This window comes from Dermacentor andersoni, chromosome 4 (genome assembly GCF_023375885.2).
Source record: "Dermacentor andersoni chromosome 4, qqDerAnde1_hic_scaffold, whole genome shotgun sequence".
In the NCBI taxonomy this organism is placed as follows: domain Eukaryota; kingdom Metazoa; phylum Arthropoda; class Arachnida; order Ixodida; family Ixodidae; genus Dermacentor; species Dermacentor andersoni.
In genome coordinates, this window is record NC_092817.1 from 115,412,112 (window position 1) to 115,430,923 (window position 18,812).

General features: G+C 51.3%; 1 protein-coding gene across 2 annotated transcripts; it reads right to left on the reverse strand.

Moving 5' to 3' along the window:
• Positions 1-8,540: 8,540 nt before the first annotated feature.
• LOC126537505 (uncharacterized) lies at positions 8,541-15,467 on the reverse strand. 2 transcript variants are annotated; one of them, XM_050184556.3, is made up of 5 exons: positions 14,299-15,467; positions 13,445-13,545; positions 13,199-13,317; positions 8,817-8,962; positions 8,541-8,663 (listed from the first exon to the last, which is right to left on the reverse strand). In XM_050184556.3, the coding sequence occupies exons 1-5, from the start codon at positions 15,009-15,011 to the stop codon at positions 8,618-8,620; spliced, it is 1,125 nt and encodes a 374-aa protein (XP_050040513.1). In that variant the 5' UTR covers positions 15,012-15,467; the 3' UTR covers positions 8,541-8,617. The 2 variants fall into 2 exon arrangements, with proteins under 2 accessions (XP_050040513.1, XP_050040528.1); XM_050184571.3 differs by having other exon boundaries at positions 8,541-8,713; positions 14,299-15,466.
• Positions 15,468-18,812: the final 3,345 nt, after the last annotated feature.

Below are 18,812 nucleotides of genomic sequence, written 5' to 3' on the forward strand. Positions count from 1 at the left end.
CTAAAAAATTTACTGCACAGACCTTCTGTGAGAAAAACTGAGTGTCCGCCAGCGTCCGCGCAAATAACACGCACTCGCTGGCAGACAACGCACTAGACAGTGACAGCAAAATTGAAGATGTCATGTTGTATAACCCACGCGTAAAATATGTATACGTAGCGTAATGGCGTCAATATAAATTTGGAGTTGAAATAAAGCACCATTATAAGAACGTACGCGTGCAGTCCGTCTCAGCGCCCGCAGCGAAATTACGTTAAGTATGCTGCGAAGCGTTTATCCACCCCTCCAATCCAATACAGTTCGCTCGCAGCGCCCTTGCAAAATTTTTCAACACGCAGCGCCTCAACGGGAGAACATCGTTCCTCCCACTCGACCATTGCCTAGTACACTCTAGCCACACGTCATATACCTACTCCTGAGGGGCAGGTAGCTTTCGATCAGCAACGCCGCGAGCAGAACCGAGAACGAGCTAGTCTATGCCGTGTCGATGCTGCAGCCCGGGCACAAGACCAGTCTCCTGCAGCCGAGCGCAAGCAACTGCGTACCGAGGATCCGGCAGCCTACCAAGTCGTCGTTTAACGAACCATCGGGATGAACCCAGTGATAAACACCGGGGCCGCACGTTTCAGCTTCGCTGGTTAACCATCTGTACGTAGTGCTTGAGCGGTTTTGTTTTTTACCCCCGCACGGCCGATGCCGCGGATGGATGGATGGATGGACGGACGGACGGACGGACGGACGGACGGACGATTATGAGCGTCCCCTTTGTAACGGGGCAGTGGGTTGCGCCACCAAACTCTTGCTATTATACTGCCTAATGTCCTACCTAGGATAAAGAAGAAAATAAAAAGAAAAAGACCCCCTATTGTGAACTTTGCTTTTGTATGTCTCTTACTAATCTCTATTGCGGACATGTTTACTTTTCTCCTGCTCTGAAAACAAGGGCTTCAAGGAGGCCAGTGGTGCCTAAATTGACCGCTTGGCAGATATCTTCACGTTCTAATAAAACATGCTCTATCGTTTCCCTAGCTTTACCGCAGCAAGCAGATGCTTATTCTTCCTTCTTATATATCGCTTCCTGGTTTCGCTTCGAAAAGTAATGAGCTTCCCTTTGAGTTATCATAAATTGTTTCTTTCCTAATTTCGTTTTTTCCTCTTAAGTAGTTACTCATGGCAGGTTTCTTTTCGATTGCCGCCACCCATGAGGTTATCTCAGCCTCTCTGACTTTTCGCTTGACGTTCTTTGTTGCTGTGTTGCTCACCCTACAGGCCACATGCTTGCTGGTAAGATCGTAGTTCTTTTCCTCCTCTGTGAATCAATGTTATTCCTGTACAAATACCTGAACGCTCTCCCAGCCCATTTGCATTCTTCCATATTCCTCAAACGCCAGGTGAAAGGCGCCGCAGTGCCACCTGTACGTTTCTGGGAAAACTGCTTCAACCCTACCCCCACCCCCACTACCCCTAATCTACGTAGTACACTATTGGGGGCGAGCTCCACCGCTGAGAAAGCTGGCGCCACCGTCGGCGTGACGTGGCATGAGGGATCACGTGGACACAGCGGCCGCGTAGGCTGTTTCGGAAGCGTCGAAGCGAGCCGAAAACGGAAGTTTAAAGTCCCACCTGCACCACGGTTCTGATTAAGTGGTGAGGTTTTACCGCCTTGGGTGTCTGCTTGACAACATTTGAAAGTACTATAATAGGTAGTGGCTGTCTTTCGAGGCGCGCAGCATGGTAGGCTACTGCTCGGTGCCGCATGCAGTGCCGGACGTACGCAGGGGAGCCCGGTGTCAGCCTTATTCCCACGTAGCCGCAGGGCAAGAAGCTGCGTGAAGCTTGGCTGGCGAAACTTAGAACCGGCAGACAGCCATCGGCTACAACTCGGGTATGCACCGAGAGGACTGGGATGCCGCCCTGCTCGGCTGCTCCACCCTCCAGGACCAACGTGCCCTGGTGTACCGAGCCAAAGCCACTGCAGAAGCCACGGGGGTCCCGGACTAGGGACCCCCCCCACTAGACTTTGTAAGGGCTGTGTCCTTAGGGCTGAGCTCAGACCTCCTCCTGTAAATAGCAGAAATAAAGTTTACCACCACCACCACCACCACCCCCACCACCACCACCAAGCACAGACGCGAGGAATATTTCTGCTAGACGGTGCCGGTACTGCGCGATGTTCGGTGAGTAGCAGAAAACGAGCACTGAGACTCTCGCCCGCGCCCGCTGCCCGGCCAATGTCCTAAGGGTTTGGTCTATGAACTCGTTGATGTTAAATACTGGCAAGTTCACTGGAACGGAAAGGGAGCGGTAAGACGCACATTAAAAAAAGGAATGGCATATGGTCATGTTTGTCTTATGGATTAAGGCACTGGATTACGAAAAAGAAGCAGAGGAAAATCGCACGCTGAGAAGACCGACAAACATACAGTGCGACGCAACTTAAGAAATATTCAAATGTCCAAGAATTTAGAAGACAAGAAAAGATTGAATCGTCGCCACGGCCCATCATACTCGCCGTATATAGGCGTCGAAGTCTCTATAACGAAATTATTTTTGAACAGTTCTGATAGCGTCCACGCAACAATGGTTGCTAGTGTGCTGTCAAATGCTCATATGCTGCGGCCAAAAGCTCACGGCACGGTGCGAAAACGCGCTCACAGCGAAAGCGAAACATTGTGCGCAGACATGCATGCAGACGCGCAGTCGGTCGCTGCAAACCCGTGCGATCGATGCATGGAGGCTTCATTCTGTTATGCCCCATTTGGTTATACAGACAGCCCACTATAAGAACACATTTCACATAGTTTACTCTCAGCGTTTGCCTACCTTTCATGCAAGAAGCCGGTTCGGGAGACTCCATCGCGACGACCGCGCGCAGCGGCACATTCACTGTACGTATTCGGTAAAGAGATAGCGTGCGTAAACGATTCTGTGCTTTCAGTTTGCCCAAGATCGTTATATCTACAGTCAAAAACTTCTCTCGTTTTGAGGGTACCTGCATAAATGTGCATAATGGCTGCCGCGTAGTGTTTTTATTGAGTGCGGTAAGCGAAACCTATGAGGAGCGTGCCGCGTGATCCCCTCATACTACGCAAGGGAGCTAGGCGCTTCCAACAGATGGCGACTCCGTAACTCTTCGCCCCCAATAGCGCCGCGGAAAGAGCTTAATTTTCAAGCCAAACGCCGTTTGCCTTTCTTCTTGCGGGAACCGTGCGCCTATACATACATCGCAGTGCTGTGACCTCACTCACAGTGACACGTGACTTCTTTTAAGGCGACGTCAGTTGTTTAATACGTTGCTTCAATAGACGGATTAAAATTTAGAGAAATATTAAAAGATGCAAACTTAATGTCTGCGTGTTTTTTGTTTTATTTTGTACCGTAGAAAGAGAGCTGTGCTTCCTCTCATCTGCTTGTTCCCAAGTCGTGCAGTAATTCGCTCAGAGGACAAAGCCTTGTCATTTTCTGCCGTGTTCCAGCGCCGCCCTCTTTCATCCTCTCTCGTCTGCCCCAGTGCTCGTGACTGTGGCACTGACTTATACCGCATAGAATAAGCCTGGAAGTTGCTGCTCTACTACTGCACTAGCCTGTTTGTATGTGAGATTAAACCCGATATTACTTCCTTCTGGCGCCCTCTCCATCCTCACCATGTACATCTGTCACGGCTTGTCGACCCGTTCGCCGTCGGTGCGAAGTCGTCGACGGGGTATACACGCTGGTTGGTCGTTCCGTACTCAAGCGAACACAGTGAAAGAGTCAGAGTCGGGAGATATAGAGAAAGAAATATATTTCTAAACTGACAACGACACACAATTTAAACGAAACACAAAAAAAACACAAGAACACTAACACACATTCACTTAATCTAGATCAGTGATGAAGACGAAAGAAATACAATGAACAGTTAACAGTGGATATAGAAATTAACACTACACAAAACACACTAAACGGCGGTCAACTAAACAGCGTTCAAAAGAAAACAAATGATGGCATACGCATGGCCGGGCAGCAGCACCAAGTCCATCAATCGTTGAGTGGACGGCAGACCTTTCCCGCAGAACACTAGTAAGCCGATCTCGTTGAGGTGGATGCGATTGCTGGGCTAGGTTTCAAGGGAGTCTAGGTCTGACGTCTTCCCTCTGCAGGTGGAGCTAACTTGAAGGAAGTACCGTGAGCTTCGTTGCAGACGTTGGTTTGTCGTCTCTTACGTCAACCAGTAACTCGCAGTTCAGACGCGGCTAGGTGGCCCAGCCGATACTGGACGGCACTAGCTCCTTGGCGCTTCTCAGCAGATTGTAGGTTCAGCTTCTAGACTGCTTAGCGCGGTCTAAAACCTGCGTTTAAATAACTTCTCCTTTCCCTAGTTCCCTGTGTTGGGTAATGGCAGATATTAGTGACGATCCAATCAAGTTCACCCAATTGTATCCCGGCTCCTCCCAAGGTCTTGGTCGCGCCCCTTTTAATTAGGGGCGAGGGAACGTGTGATTCCCGCCTGCTGTAGAGGTCGCGCACTTGTATTGCACCACACACGCCCACGCTTGAGTCCGTGGCGAGCCTCTATTGTTCGTTCACAAACACAGGAAAACGACGGCCGCTGGCCATACGGCGCTGTCGGCATACATACATTGTCAGCAATTTGTGGACACAGGATTAAACAGAGACACCACGTATTTAGGAGTATTCGCACCCCCGCCTTCTTAACCCCTTACCGCATAGCTTCTCAATGCACGTGCGGGCAGATAATACACAGGGGTTCCTACAAAAATCCCTCGGGGCGTCATGGTCGCGCCGACGACAAAAATACAGTAATCTCCAAACCTGCCTTTGACTTCTTTCGGCCGCTTGCCCGAGTGGCTGGCAATATCCGTCTTGCTCGCCGGTCCCTATTTCCACGACCTTTTGGCGCCCGTTGATCGGTGGTCCTTCGCCGAATCGAATAATGCCGCACCGGGACAGCATCATAAACAGCAGTGGGGATAAAGAGCACCCCTGGCTCAGTTGCTCCTCATCCCTTACCGGATGCGCAGAAGTGAGCGCCATCTGGTGGTGCTGCAAGAAACTCAGCGGCGCACGCGGCGCGCGCCTCCCGCTGCGATTGGTTGAGTTTTCGCCCACAGACACGACAAATGCATTGAGGGGTAGAAGTATATACAGCTTGGCTGTAAAGAAAGCTCGTTGAACCGAACTGCATACAAATGAGCAGCGGGGCAGACACGAAAGCATTTTTCACGCTCAAGAAATGTTAACTGGGACAATGTGCAAAAATCTTGCCATCGAATCGCAAAACGTTGGAAACCTTAAAACCGAGTGGTATAGAGAACACAGCTTTCTACACGTTAACCCTTTTGCTCCACATCTATACCACATCGGACACATAATTAAGGGAATTTGAATTTAGTTTGTCCTGTTAGCATGGTGGGAAAAAAAAACAGCGAATCTTCTTTTTTAAAGCATAAAAGACACGGCGTAAATTAGGAGTATTGAAACCAATTTTGATGGTAGTTTAAAAAAAAGATGCAAGTATTTTACGTGCTTTTGTGGAACGGGTCTCTCAATACGGCTTCTTTGGACAGCGCTGAAAGAGAGAGAGAGAAGGGAAGACGGAAAGGCAGGGAGGTTAACCAGACTGAGTCCAGTTTGCTACCCTACACGTGGGGAGGGGAATGGGGAGTGAAAGAGGGAGAGAGAGAACTTAGGTGTAGGATGTCTATAGTCGGGCGCTCAAGTCTGTTGCCCTCAGGTAGCAAAAAAGCGCTCGAACTGCTTTCTGGGCCAATGAACTGTGAGGCCAGGCTCCCAAGATCTTCGCTTCCGTAAATGGCCTGTCATCCAGTCTATTTAAGGCACACTGGAGATTCTCGCGTTGATTATCGAAGCGAGAACAGTGGCACAGAAGGTGACTGATGGTCTCTTCACACTTGCACTTAGCGCACATTGGGGAATCCACCATTCCAATACGATAGCTGTAGGAGTTGGTGAATGCTACTCCTACCCACAGCCGACACAGCAGTGTTGCGTCACGTCGTGGAGGGTTCGCTGGTAATGTAAGTTTCAGTGGTGGGTCGAGGCGCTGAAATATTCAGCTTAGCCTTTGGTGATCCCAGCATCATAAATACATTGGCGGGTTATCTTAAGACCAACAAGAAAACAGCAATGCTTCTCATCCGAGCCTTAAGAGCATTTTCTGGCGCATCAAATGACACACTGCCGTATATAGCGCTATGATGAGAGCGAAGTACAGAGATTGGGCCGTCAGCAATCGCAGCTGTTTCTGCAAACCTCACTGTCACACTCCCTTTGCCCATGACCTGGCGCAACGTGGCGCTGTAAGGCTTGTACATTGTTGATCCAATCAGCAGTCTGAAAAAGCGATGCGAATGATACTGCCATTGTAGGAAATTTTCGTCGGACAGTTCGGAATTTCGTTCAATACTAAAAAAAAAAAAATTCACCGACGATTACGATACTCCCCATCGCGAAATTTGAGCGCAGCTGTATAGGTGTTTTCATTTCGCGATATATTGACTGGCGCTGACAATGTCTCATGCGGCACGTTGCAAACGGACCGAAGTGTGGCGCGACTGCATCGCTAATCGGGAGATCGCGAGAGGCAGCGCGTAGGTGACGCGTGGACGTGATTCACAGCAGCCGCCGAAGACAGACCTCCGCTCATGCAGCGCTTGGTTTCCATATATATGGTATCGGTGGACGCGCTCGCCACGTGCCATCGGTGAAGAGATAAGGGCGGTAAAGGGGGCGCTACCCTGAGGCCATCTCGTAGCGGTCGTCGCCGCAGAGCGCGTCTTGCGCGGCACTACGCTTTTCTTCTCACGCTTTCGCCATACCCTCCTCCGCCGCTTTCTACCTCATGGTTCCACTGCGCCCTCCTCCCCCGCTTTCCACCTCGCGCTCTCTTCGCTATCGCAGTTTTGTATCCGCGCTCCGCGATCGGTCTTTCATTCTTCGCTGTGCTCGCTCGGTTACGAGGGCGCCGAGGCACGATGTCGACGCAGGAACGGGCGCATAAGAGCTTAGCCCTGAAAAATAGGCGCATACCTTACTTTTTATGCCCTCCTTTTTATATTTGTCATCCACTTGCAAGCAAGAGCAACAAATTGGTGAACACACCTCCAGCACTAAACGCGAGAGTAAACAGTACACATGAAGCCACGGCCGTCTCGGCTCGCACCTTTGCATCCGCCACAGATGTCTTCATGGAGAGCCGGTTGGGGCCCTGCCCCGACAGCCATGGGCAGACTAGAAGAGAAGCGCGGTCATCTTCCCCCATTCAGACAAACGCAAACGCATGCGCGCTTGAGCATATTTACCACGCGCTGGCCTCCCCATTCCCTTGCTCGCGCAGGAAGAGGATGAGCATCAAGCCCCTATCCCTCTTGTCACACCCTCGCACGCTTCCCTTCGCACCCACAGCATACAGCGCGCGTTATCGAGTCTTATCGCACTTGAACTTCGTACGGGACATGACGGTGAGAGGGTCTTGCTGCTGCGCTTCGGGGGCCGCTCTCTGTCTCGCGGTTAGAGGTGCGTAAACGGCAACATGTCATCCCACCTGGGCCCAAAGCGGCAGTTAAGTTTCGTTATGTCGAGCTTTAACTGTACTGCTGTTCTCTTCCCTGTCCAAGTGGACACCCTCAAAATCCTTCACATCATGACAAGCTGCTGCAAAAAGTAGAGCTGCGCTTGAAGGGCTGGATGTCGTCTAAGCCATATAGTTTCCTAGAAGTACTGCAGGGAACTTTGGCGCTGGGATCGTTCAGCCACCACTGGAATGATAGGTAGTACGTGGATTGGTCTTATCTTCGTGCTGGTGGATTCGGACGTGCTTGTAGCGTCGTTGATTACGCTTTACCTGGACCTAAATTCTCCTAAATTTCAAAGCAATTTGTACTTTAACGCAGAGGTAATGAGACTCCGCAGGCACGCATAATCGCTGCTAATTGCAGTGGTTCCGCTTGTCCGTGGCGCAATCATATCAATATTGGGCTTCTGTGCTAGAGGTCCTGTGCTTGAATCCTGCCGTCAGCCAATTTTTGTGTTTATTTATAATGCAGTGCCTTCGTAAAACGATCACTTTGCATAGTCACAAAGACGAAGTTTAGGCAAATTCATGTCCCGTAGACAGGGCCACAGTTCTCTCTATAAAATTGTCTATGGTTCAAGCCATCACATCTTCACAAAGCTTTTCCAGAGGGCGCTATCGCTATGCACCTGTTGAATGGCCTCCATGACGTGCACGTTGGGAATTCTAACTTTGTTCTCGTGGGAACTACATCTCCAGGTTGCATTCTGTGCACAATGAATTTTCTGTGAGGTATGCAAGAGAACTACAGGGTGTTCATATTTATGTGCTGGGAGCGCTTCCATTTTTCTTTCGTTCTTTTTAGGGCGGGAAATTGCCTGCGGCATGACCATGTGTGCAGCAGGTCTATTTTTCCATTCCTCAGTAGCCACACCACAATTACATTGTTTGTCTTTGTTGTACTGTAGAATGTCATTGAACAAGTAAAAAGGAGAAAAGACCATTATGTAGCGACAAATATGTTTTTATTACTGTTATCACAGAAACAATGGAAGTCGTGAAAAAGTATTTGACATTAAATTATCGTGCCTTAGTCTTCAACCCCTTGTTGCTTGGACGCGAGAGACTAGAAGCAAAAAAAATATGAAAATAAAGCTCTGATTGTGGTTTCATCAGCTGTAGAAGGAAAAGAGAGAATGAAAGAAGAGGAGAGTGAAATGTTAAGTGCACCGATTTGGAAAGGGAAAATAACAGCCCGCGTGGGAAGCACAATACCCACCTAGATTTTTTGCTGTACTGGGTGACGGCGACAAAGTAGGCACCGACAAACTGTCGGACGACCGACGTGCTCAGGATGTGTCCGCTGTCTTCCACGATTCCAACGTTCACTTGGATACGGTAACTATTGTTACACGTTAGAGTGATCTGCAAGACATTCAAAAGAGGGCAGTTTCTGTATTGAGCGTTTAGTTTGGAGTGGGGAAGGTGTTAAATCGCAGTTTAGTCAGTAGAATGCGTGCCTTCTTTTTTTTTTTATTCGTATGATATTGTACATATGTACAAAAATCTAAATCCAGCCCGCGTGAAGCACCAATGCTGTAGTGTGCCACTGGGCAGCCCACTTACCCTGAATGAACTGTTCACTTATAATGAAGGTATTCAACTCCATTATCACAAGGCTAAACTGCATTGATGGAAGTTACAACAATCGCAGTGTACAGCAGCATGACTGGCACAAAGCACTTAGTTATTTAGTTCAATACAAAACCGGCCTGGCACCTCCTGCACTAGCTATCCTATAGAGGCAAATCTTAAAATAAGGTGTTGGGTGTCACGATGTTGGCTGAGAGTGGTTGAATTTTGGTCACCCATCCACAGTTCAACCTAATTAACAATTCTCGGCGTCCGTTGATCGGCGAGTTATAACAGCGAAAATTACCAAAATAAGTATTTCAGTCTCCTTGGGGTACATGGTCACCTGTGCTACTTTTGTTTTAACGAGAAACCACAATGACCAGAAAGAAAACAGGTATAGCGACGAGTATCGTGGTAGGACTGCGTGTTGCGAGCTGGGCTCGGGAGAATGTAGCTTGTGAAAGGCATCGCAGGCACGCACCAAGACACGAGACAGGACAGCACGGCAAGCACTTCTAGCACCCGCGCTGTCATAAATTCCTGATATGCTTCCCCAAATGACGCTGGGCCAGCTTTGAACAAGCGCACACTGCGAACTTGACAGTCCTGTCCTGCGTCTTAGTGCAACGTGCGCGCTCGTTCAAAGCTGTGAAGTACAAAGGTCCAGCGTTTTAAATATGCTTGGTAGCGAAGCTTCCACAGGAGCCGATACGTTCAAAACATGGCGGTTTACCGGCGGTTCATGGGGCTTAGCGCCGTCTGCATGTCGAGGGAACACTTCCGGCGGAAGCAAAAATAAGGTGACGCCATATCCGTTAAAACAGAAATGACGTCATCTTGTTTTCGAAGGCGCGAAATTTGCTTTGTTGGCCTGCCTTTAGAACTATATATTCAAATGCCCCGCCATTCGACTTGATGGGCATTTCGCGCTTTCAGCGCGGAAAACGACGCAAGGCCAGCCGTACGATTGTCGAAATCGCACCCCTGCATGGAACATACTTTCTTTGGAGGCCGACGAAAGCTTCGAGTGTAGAGTGCTGGTCCCATCGTCGGACGCCAAGCCCGTCGGCCAGCGCAGTCGCACGAAAACTACTAAACAATTATCTGGCGGTCGTAACTCACTACTTTTGATTGAACAGGTTAAGAATCGATGAAGCTACCTGCGTCACCAAATTCAGACAAACGTCGACAAGCAAAAAGAAGCACAACGTGTGAGGGTGGCGTATACTTCAACAGGTGAACCTTACGAGCGCGCCTTTCTTGCACATTTCAAGAGCTGCAATGTATTGCGAGGGATAACGGCGCCAACGCCCGCTGTAACGATGGGCGCTGAAAAGAAATGTATGTATAATAACAATAAAATTAAATAAACTTGTATTCTTAACTCGTCACGAATATATAAAATTGACCACAAATTTTATTACCTTTGAATGAATGAGTGTGTCTCGCTTGAATAAAAAAAAAAACGCTTTTTTCTTTCCCAGTGTTTGTTCCCTCCAAACATAGTCGCGCTTCAATCGTTGCTCCCATAACCACCCTTGCTGATGTCGGTGACCATTTGTACTGAACCACTTCTCGCCTGGATCTGGGCGACCTATTTGAATCGACCTTGCAAGGTCCATCTAAGTAGGTCGTGAAGCTTGCAAAAGGTCGCGAAGCACGCCAAAACTTATCGCCAGAGATATCAGTTAGTGGTGCCCGATTAATGCTTGACAAGGCGAGGGGGGGGGGGGGGCGACGAACACTGAAACTAGAAAACCTACGCGAAAAAAAAAATGTTCGAAAAAGTTCGAACAGTATACTGTCGTGCGAGTAAATATTTCGTGTCAAATATTTTTGGTAAATTGAAACAACAAATTGTATTTTTTTTTTGTATTTCACAATTTAGTTCGTTCTCGGTGACCCCTACCAATCAGTGATTCTGTCGCAAGCCTTGGCAAGACTGTGCAAAGCATAGTATGTCGTGCGGAATGGCGTTGCTCGCTTGAACTCGGCGGCTTTGACCGAGCTTTTTTTATCATTATTATTTCCTTGCGTGTTTGTTTAAAATGTGACGTGCGCTTCACGTCGAATTTCGCGTGACCTAGCACACGGCATTCATTCGCGAAGGGTGTGAGCGCATGTTTTTAACGTGCAAGTTCACGCTGCGTCTCGTCGTGATAAATGCGGAACGCGCCGCGAAGAAACGTCGCGTTATGTTCGTTCACTCAACACAGGCTCCGAGTGTCCGACGGGCATCAAAATCAGTAAGTATATATATATCTATAGAATGTTTTCTAAATGCTAATCTGGGGCAACCTTGTCTTGTGTGATAATTGTTCTATATCAATACATGGCGTCGCGCGGAATTGCGAATGATTCTGGGAGAAGGTTTCGCATATGTTGCTATACATTACGACTGTCTGCTCGCCATAGTACTTTTTATCCATGGAAGCATGTTTTCTTTGGCCAATTATATTGGTTGCATTATTCTAGACGAATAAAAGTGAAGTTGATTTTAAAACCTCTATGGCACTGTCATTTATTTCAATCCTATTCGCTCAGCTTCCTAAGGAACCTACTGGAGCAACTGCTGTCAATAACAGCCTAATTATCTTCACATTGACACATGTGCCACTCGTATAGTTTAATGACACGCTGACGCTTCCGCTGAGGCAAGTCGTAAGCTCGCCGCAGCCTCAAAAGAAGAATATGCGTAACTGCTGGCGTAGCGGTCGAAATGCCGGACGCTAAAGAAATTCAAGCATCCGCGCCAAGCAGCACAAGATCTTCACGTGACTGCCATTTCCAGTTATGACGTCGCTTTTTATTTTTATCTTTTGCTTGCCGTTAGTTGCCCCCCCCCCCCCCCCCCCCCGATATGTAGATGGCGACGGTTGGAGCGAGCCGCCATTTTCTTGACATGTGGGCTTCTATGGAAGCTTCGCTACCAGTTAACATATACCTTGATAAAGGCGCGTACACACTAGCGAAAAAACGCTCGAGGCGCGCCGCCGGCGGCGGCGGCAAGACACGCACCGCGAACGCCGGAGACCAATGAGAGCAGCTCTTCAGTGACGTGCGAGGGGAGGTGACTGGTTTTATGCGGACCCGACCGACCGCTTGATTCGTACTCGTATGTGGTATCAGCAGGCACGCTCGTTTCGTACTATCGTCTGCTCGCGTCAGCTCTCGCTGGCGCTTATTTTGATTGCAATGATTGGCGATTTTTTTTATTTTACAATGATGAGTCTAAACCGAAACGTCCCGATGGAAAGGTTTTCGGAGACAGTGCGGCATATCCGATTCTGTGCGAGATGACGGACCCTGAATACAAGGACGCGGAGGCGGCACCCAGTATCTCATTCTCCTTGTCTTATGAACGCGGCGACGCCGCAAAGGGAGCACACCATCATGATTATGATTAGTGCAAACGACATCGCCGTCATCATCATACGACATAACTAAAGTGACGAACGTGACACCATGATTATGCTTAGTGGAAACGACATCGTCGTCATTATACGACATAACTCAAGTGACGAACGTGAACCCAGCGCTGATCTGTCAGCAGACGAAGAAAAAAGCACGCGACATCGCGCACCTACACGCAGACTAAAAGAGGAGGCGAGTGTTCATGCTGTCACGTGACTGCCGCAGCGGCTTGTCGCCAGTTGATGTGGCCGATCCACTTAATAAGGTGAAATCTGTTTCAAGGGCGCGTGATGACGTACAGGTAATATCCCGTGACCTAGGGAAGGGCAGAGGGGAACCAAAGCATGTCCAGCCGTGTATAGAACATTATTAATGATTACCAAAGTTAATTAAGATGTACTAAGGAGGATTAACGTGTATTAAGGAGGACTAAGGTGGATGGAGGAGGATTCATGTGAATTACAGTATGCTTCAAGAGGCTTTCGCCTTCGCGTCTCTTAGGCGGTAGCTAAGGACACCGGGGAATTTTACGCTGGTAGTCTGTGCAGCTTACGAACGGCAACCTAATTCACAAGCGCGGCTAAAATGGGGTAGCGGCGAACGAACTCTCACCGGGGGTGGTTTCGAGGTGAAGCCGTCGCTGGAGAAGAGCTTCAGCCGAGAAAACGACAGCACACGGCCGTTCCACGAGGAACCGGGATGCGGTGAATCCGGGTGGGAATACTGACCAACTGCACAAGTCCAAGGACATGCCTTGTACTTCGCTTCACCACAAACAAACGCAGAAACGTTAAGAAAGACGCCCCTCTCGGGAGGCGGCGATAAGGCCGACGCCGGTAGCGCTTCGCTCGCACTGACCGCATTCGCTCCCAGTGGAATCCGTGAAGGTGAGCCAGGCCGTGTACTGCAAGTCGTCCACCAAGTTTGTAATCCGAAACGAAGGCGCTGGCTGCATGAACCTGCATGCGAGGGGGATGGTCGAGGCACGGCCACTTTTGACGAACACCCTCGTCACGCGGTGAGTAGGCAAGGACGTGTCGAAACGAGCAGCTAAAACACGATGATTGCACGATGCCATGCTGAGAAAGACATGAAGCGGCAGAACGCTGCCTGTAGCCACGAACATGGGCGACTCAATCACCTTGCTCTCAACACTGCTCAATCGGTTTTAACTGCAGGGATACCTTCGCAAAATGACACGGTGATTATCACCCGCGTGATAAATGCCTAGCGTCCCGTGATTACTGTCCACTGTTTTTTTTTTTTTTTTCAGACCAGCATGTGCACCACGGTGTGGCAAGTGAACGTTCTCGGCAGGAACGCTAATGTGTGGTCGGAACGCTCATGCCAACAACGGAAGGCAGGACGCTGCCCTGTGGAGTGCGAGATTGCAACGCTTCTGAAAGCGAACCGTTTTGAGTTCGTCCCCTTGCACGACGAGGCGAATCCATGTCGTCATTCCGCATAACTGGTATCGCAGTAATAAATATCTTAATTGCGCGACGACGCTACAACTACGACAAGCTCCGCAGAAGAAAGCGGCGTCCGCCCGAGCACTAAAAGAACGCACACAGCGTGAGTTCCTTTCATCCTCTGCTCAGTGCTACGAGTCAATACGCGCATACGATCCAGAATAGGCCGCGCAGACACCCATGCCGAACGAGCACCCGACGGGGAGCTCCGAAAAAAAAAAAAAAAAAAGAAACACTCGCCTGCCCTGTGTGTGTATCAGCAGTTCCATCCTAGGCAGCAGGAACTCGTGCTGGTTGACGAGCGTGACATGGGGAACCTTGGCCGGCAGGCTCGGAGCGATCGCGGGCTGCTGATCCGCGTCCTTCTTGGGAGGGAACTTTGGCCAAGCGCTCCAGTCGTGAACTTCGTCCGGGTGGTCACTGGGAAGGTCCGCCGGGCGGACGACGTTCGGCTGAATCCAGATGCCCATCTGTGGCTCGCTCGCAGCGAAGGCGGCCCCGGCTGCGACGATGGAGACGGTCGGCGCCTCTTCGATGTCGATGTCCTCCGACTGGGACGCGCCGGCCTGCGCGACGTCGCTGCTTCCGCTGTCGCTGCTGGAACCGCTGCTGCTGCTGCTGTCGCCGCTACTGGTGCCGTCGTCGTCCCCGCTGCTGCTGTCGTCGCTGCTGCTGCTCGCCGACAGCTCGCAGTCGCCGCCCCCCAGCGTGGCGTAGCCGTTGCAAGCGCTCATCCGGCCGTCGTCGTCCCTGGAGAGACCGGCGTTGAGGCCAGCGGAGCCAGCAGCTCGGCCCGACGACGCCATCCTCGAGGCACAAGCGGCGTTTGCGAAATGCGTCGCAGCGAGCGCGATTGCAGCTGGTCTGCGACTGTTCAGTAGCTGCCGTTCGCTGTGCAGTGACTCGTTGTATAGCGTGCTCGGAAAGTGTACCACTCGAGAAGGCTGACGCATGGCATTTTTGATGATGATGATAATGATGATGATCACTCCAAAGTATTTAGCACATGCCCGCTCACGGGGATTGGTTTTCTCTGCCGTACGAGCGTGTCCTGGTTCTTGTCTACAATTTTCTCCTCTCCCTCGAACCGCAGGAAGCCTAAAAACTTGTGTCGGAGCTTTCTTTTGTTGTCGCGATATTCTGGAGGAACATACTCCCCTCCCTTAATCAAATTAGAGAATGACGGGCGCGAATCCTGGCTACAATAGCGATGGGCTTGTTCAAGTTTTCTTTTTTTAAGGGAAGTCATAATTCAATATAGGTATTTTGCGATGAGGGCATTTTGCGATGTTTGAATGACTGGTTTTCTGAATGGATATATCTGTCTTCGTCTTCGCTCGCAAACTGGCTCTTTTGGGGCGGCGCGTGGCCTCGCGCTTCTCTTTTCACGGGCACAAATGCACGCGATGCGACGAGCCACGAGTTCACGGAAGTTGGACTAAGCGCGTTCGACCAAGCCACAGCGGTGGGTCGCGTCGCGTTTGTTCGCTCTCTGAATTGGGAATTCTTTCGTCTATATCAGGCGCATCATATAGGCCTGATCGTTCTTGATAGGCGAACTGGTCGGCCTAACAAGAATAGATTCAAATCGTTCCAATTTCTTTTCGAGCTGTACCGATAGCCTGCCAGCGACTTCCGATACGAAGATATATATATGTTCAGCAGATTGGCCATTCACTGGCGCCCGATATGAGGGATATCAGCATATGATGTCAGTATGAGGCACTCTTCGTTACTGGACGCGTATCTTGCCGCACATGTCGTGACGGACGTGCTCCCGAGACACACATATATATATATACGACGCTTAACCTATACTCAGCCCTTTATGTATACATGGCCTTTATTATTATTGCGAAAGCAATAGTGCTCGCACTTTCGGCCCATCGGTGGCCGTGGCACCTCCTTACACAGCTGCGCGTCACGTGACCGTGTGACGTCATGCCAGACCGAGAGACGGGGCCCCAGCTCGCGGCATCGATGGTGGAGGCGAAGCCTTGCGCGCCGCTGCTGCGGCGCTACCGAGAGAGGGCGCTCGCTGGTGTGACGTCACGCTAGGGGGATAAATGGGGCTACAGCTCGGCTCCTCGCAGTGGTCGGCGCGCTGCCTTGCGCTATGTCGGGTGGTGTACAGCCATAAGTTTAACAAAGGGCAACCATGTCCACACCATCAGCCGAACCAAGGCGCAGCCAAGGGTATTGTTTCGCAATCTTCCAGGCTTAACCAAGCTAAGCCTTCAGCCAATTTTTTCCTTTTTTTTTCAAAATTAACTCTGAATCGATTACGAGAAGCAGTAATTCACGGTATGAGCTCAGATGCATGTGAAACTGTGCAAAAGTAGCCTATAAGCTCATTCTTGCTCTCAGCCTGTGTGAAAACTGACACCAGTTTGATGCACGACCATTGTTTTGTAACAGACGGTGTAAAGTACCTATGTAGCGCGTTTTGAATAGTGCCAGTTTAGATGGAAATCCACACAATCGGCGACCCAACTTGGTGAGAGGCTCATGGAAGAGCGGCAGACACCAACTGGCACATACTCAGGGACACAAGTTGCCATCAAAAAGGTTCATTGAAGGTCAGCGCAGACCGAGTAGCACATACGCAGTGCTCCAAATGGGCGTCGAATAGGTTCACTGAATAGCGGTGCCTACCCAAATCCCGCATCTATGCAGTGACCCTTGTCGACGTCCACCCTGCTTGGACGTCCAGCCAGGTCGCTGCCCTCTGCCAAGAGCCACTTGCCCTGCACGAGCTCCAGGCGGCCCTGAGGCGAGGGAAACGCCGCAGCGCACCAGGAGCAGACGGTGTAACGCCACAAATGCTCTGCAACCTGGCCGCCAGCGAGCAATAGCGCCTGCTCGAGTGCTTCAATGAGATCTGGCAGTCAGGGCAGGTGCCAGAGGCATGGCGCACAGCCATTGTGGCACCCATCCTCAAGGCCAGAAAACCGGCTAGGGAACTGTCGTCCTATCGACCGGTCTCCTTCACCTCCGCTGCCTGCAAGGTGATGGAGGCCATGGCCTTGGCACGACCGGACTGGGTGGCCTATGCTCGCGGCTTTCTGGCAGACCAATAGATGGGCTTCCGGCGGCGGCGGTGCACTGCGGACTCCATCGCTGACATGGTGTCCACCCTGGAGGACGCCAAGGCCGGCGGGGACCTCGTGATGATCTTGCTGATCGACGTACAGGGTGCCTTCGACAGCCTCCCTCACGGAGTTGTCCAGCAGGGCCTGGACCTCCTCGGCATCTGTGGCAACCTGCGGGAGTTCCTCTTGTCGTTCCTGCACAATCGCACCCTCAAGGGGCGTGTGGGTTGATCGAAGAGCACCCCCGTCCAGTCGCTGCAGGCGTGCCACAGGGGTCCGTGGTGAGCCCCTTCCTTTTCAACCTGGCCTTGGCACGGTTGCCTGCTGCCCTGCCGATCAACCCTCATTTCCCCGTGCAGTCCTCAATCGACGCGGATGACATCGTCCTATGGGTACGGGGACCACCGCAACACATCCGCAAGGCACGTGCGGCCCTACAGAGAGCCCTGGACACTGCAGCTGCCTACTTGTGCAGCATCGGCCTTACCATCTCGGCCAGGAAGACCGAGGCCATGCTGCTGCATCCCAGAGCAGCAGCCCACCGCTCAGCTGCCCGGCTGCGCTTGGAGGGCGTCCAGATCCCATGGAGCAAGGCAGTCACGTACCTGGGGCTGCGCATTGACCATCGGCTGACCTGGCTGCCGGCTACCAATCCTGTGCGACCAGACGCTCCGGGTCCGCAAGGCGATCTCACAGCTCCTTGCCCGTGCACAGGGCTGTACAACCAGGTGGGCCCTGTAGCCACTTCACGGCTACTGTATGCCCTCCCTCTTGTGGCGCTGCCCCCACTTCGCCTGCGGAAACTCGAGCTGCAGCACCGGTCAACAATACGGGCCTGTCTTGGCGTTCCCCGAACCTCACAAGTGGCCGCCACTCTTGCTGAGGCAGGTATCTGGGCCCTGTCATTACTCTTCCTGCAACAGGGGCTACGACACATTGATCGCCTACACCATGCCGCAGATGATCAAGCACTCCTGACCCGCCTACGCTCCCGGCCAGCATCACACATGGGACGGCTGTATGGCCTCTATAAGGGACACGCCTGCAAACGTCGTACAGCCTCGCCCACCACACCGACCACCAATCCCTATCTCGACGGAGCTACCAGGTGTCTTAAAGAACCGTTCCGTAACATGTGCCCTACAGCAGACGGCAGCCTCTCTCCTCCAAGAGAGACTTGGGGACCACCTTCACATCTTCGTCGATGGATTCGTGATACCGGAGACCGGCAGCCTGCGTTGCACCGGCGCTACAAAAGAGCAAGCCGTGCCGACTCCCGGGACATGCAAGCTCTACCGCAGCAGAGCTAGCAGGACTCCACCTTGCTCTGGACCTACTGGCAGAGGAGCTACCAGCGACCCCGGCAGCCATCTTCTGCGACTCCAAGGCGGCACTGCTCTGCCTGCAGAACCATACAGTGATAGCCTTGGGGTTGCACTGCTCTCTTCAAGACTGACGGCCCTTCAAGACTCAGGATGCTCACTATCCCTGCATTGGCTACCGGCACACGTGGGGATCCCGGCCAATGAAGAGGCGGACACTCTTGAAAAAAGTGCCCACCACTCAAGCCTCAGCCCTGCTCTAACGGCCGCAGGCTTCTCGAGACTCAGGCTGCGCCGGCACATCATTGCCTGCCACCCGGACAAACGGGTATCCCTGGGC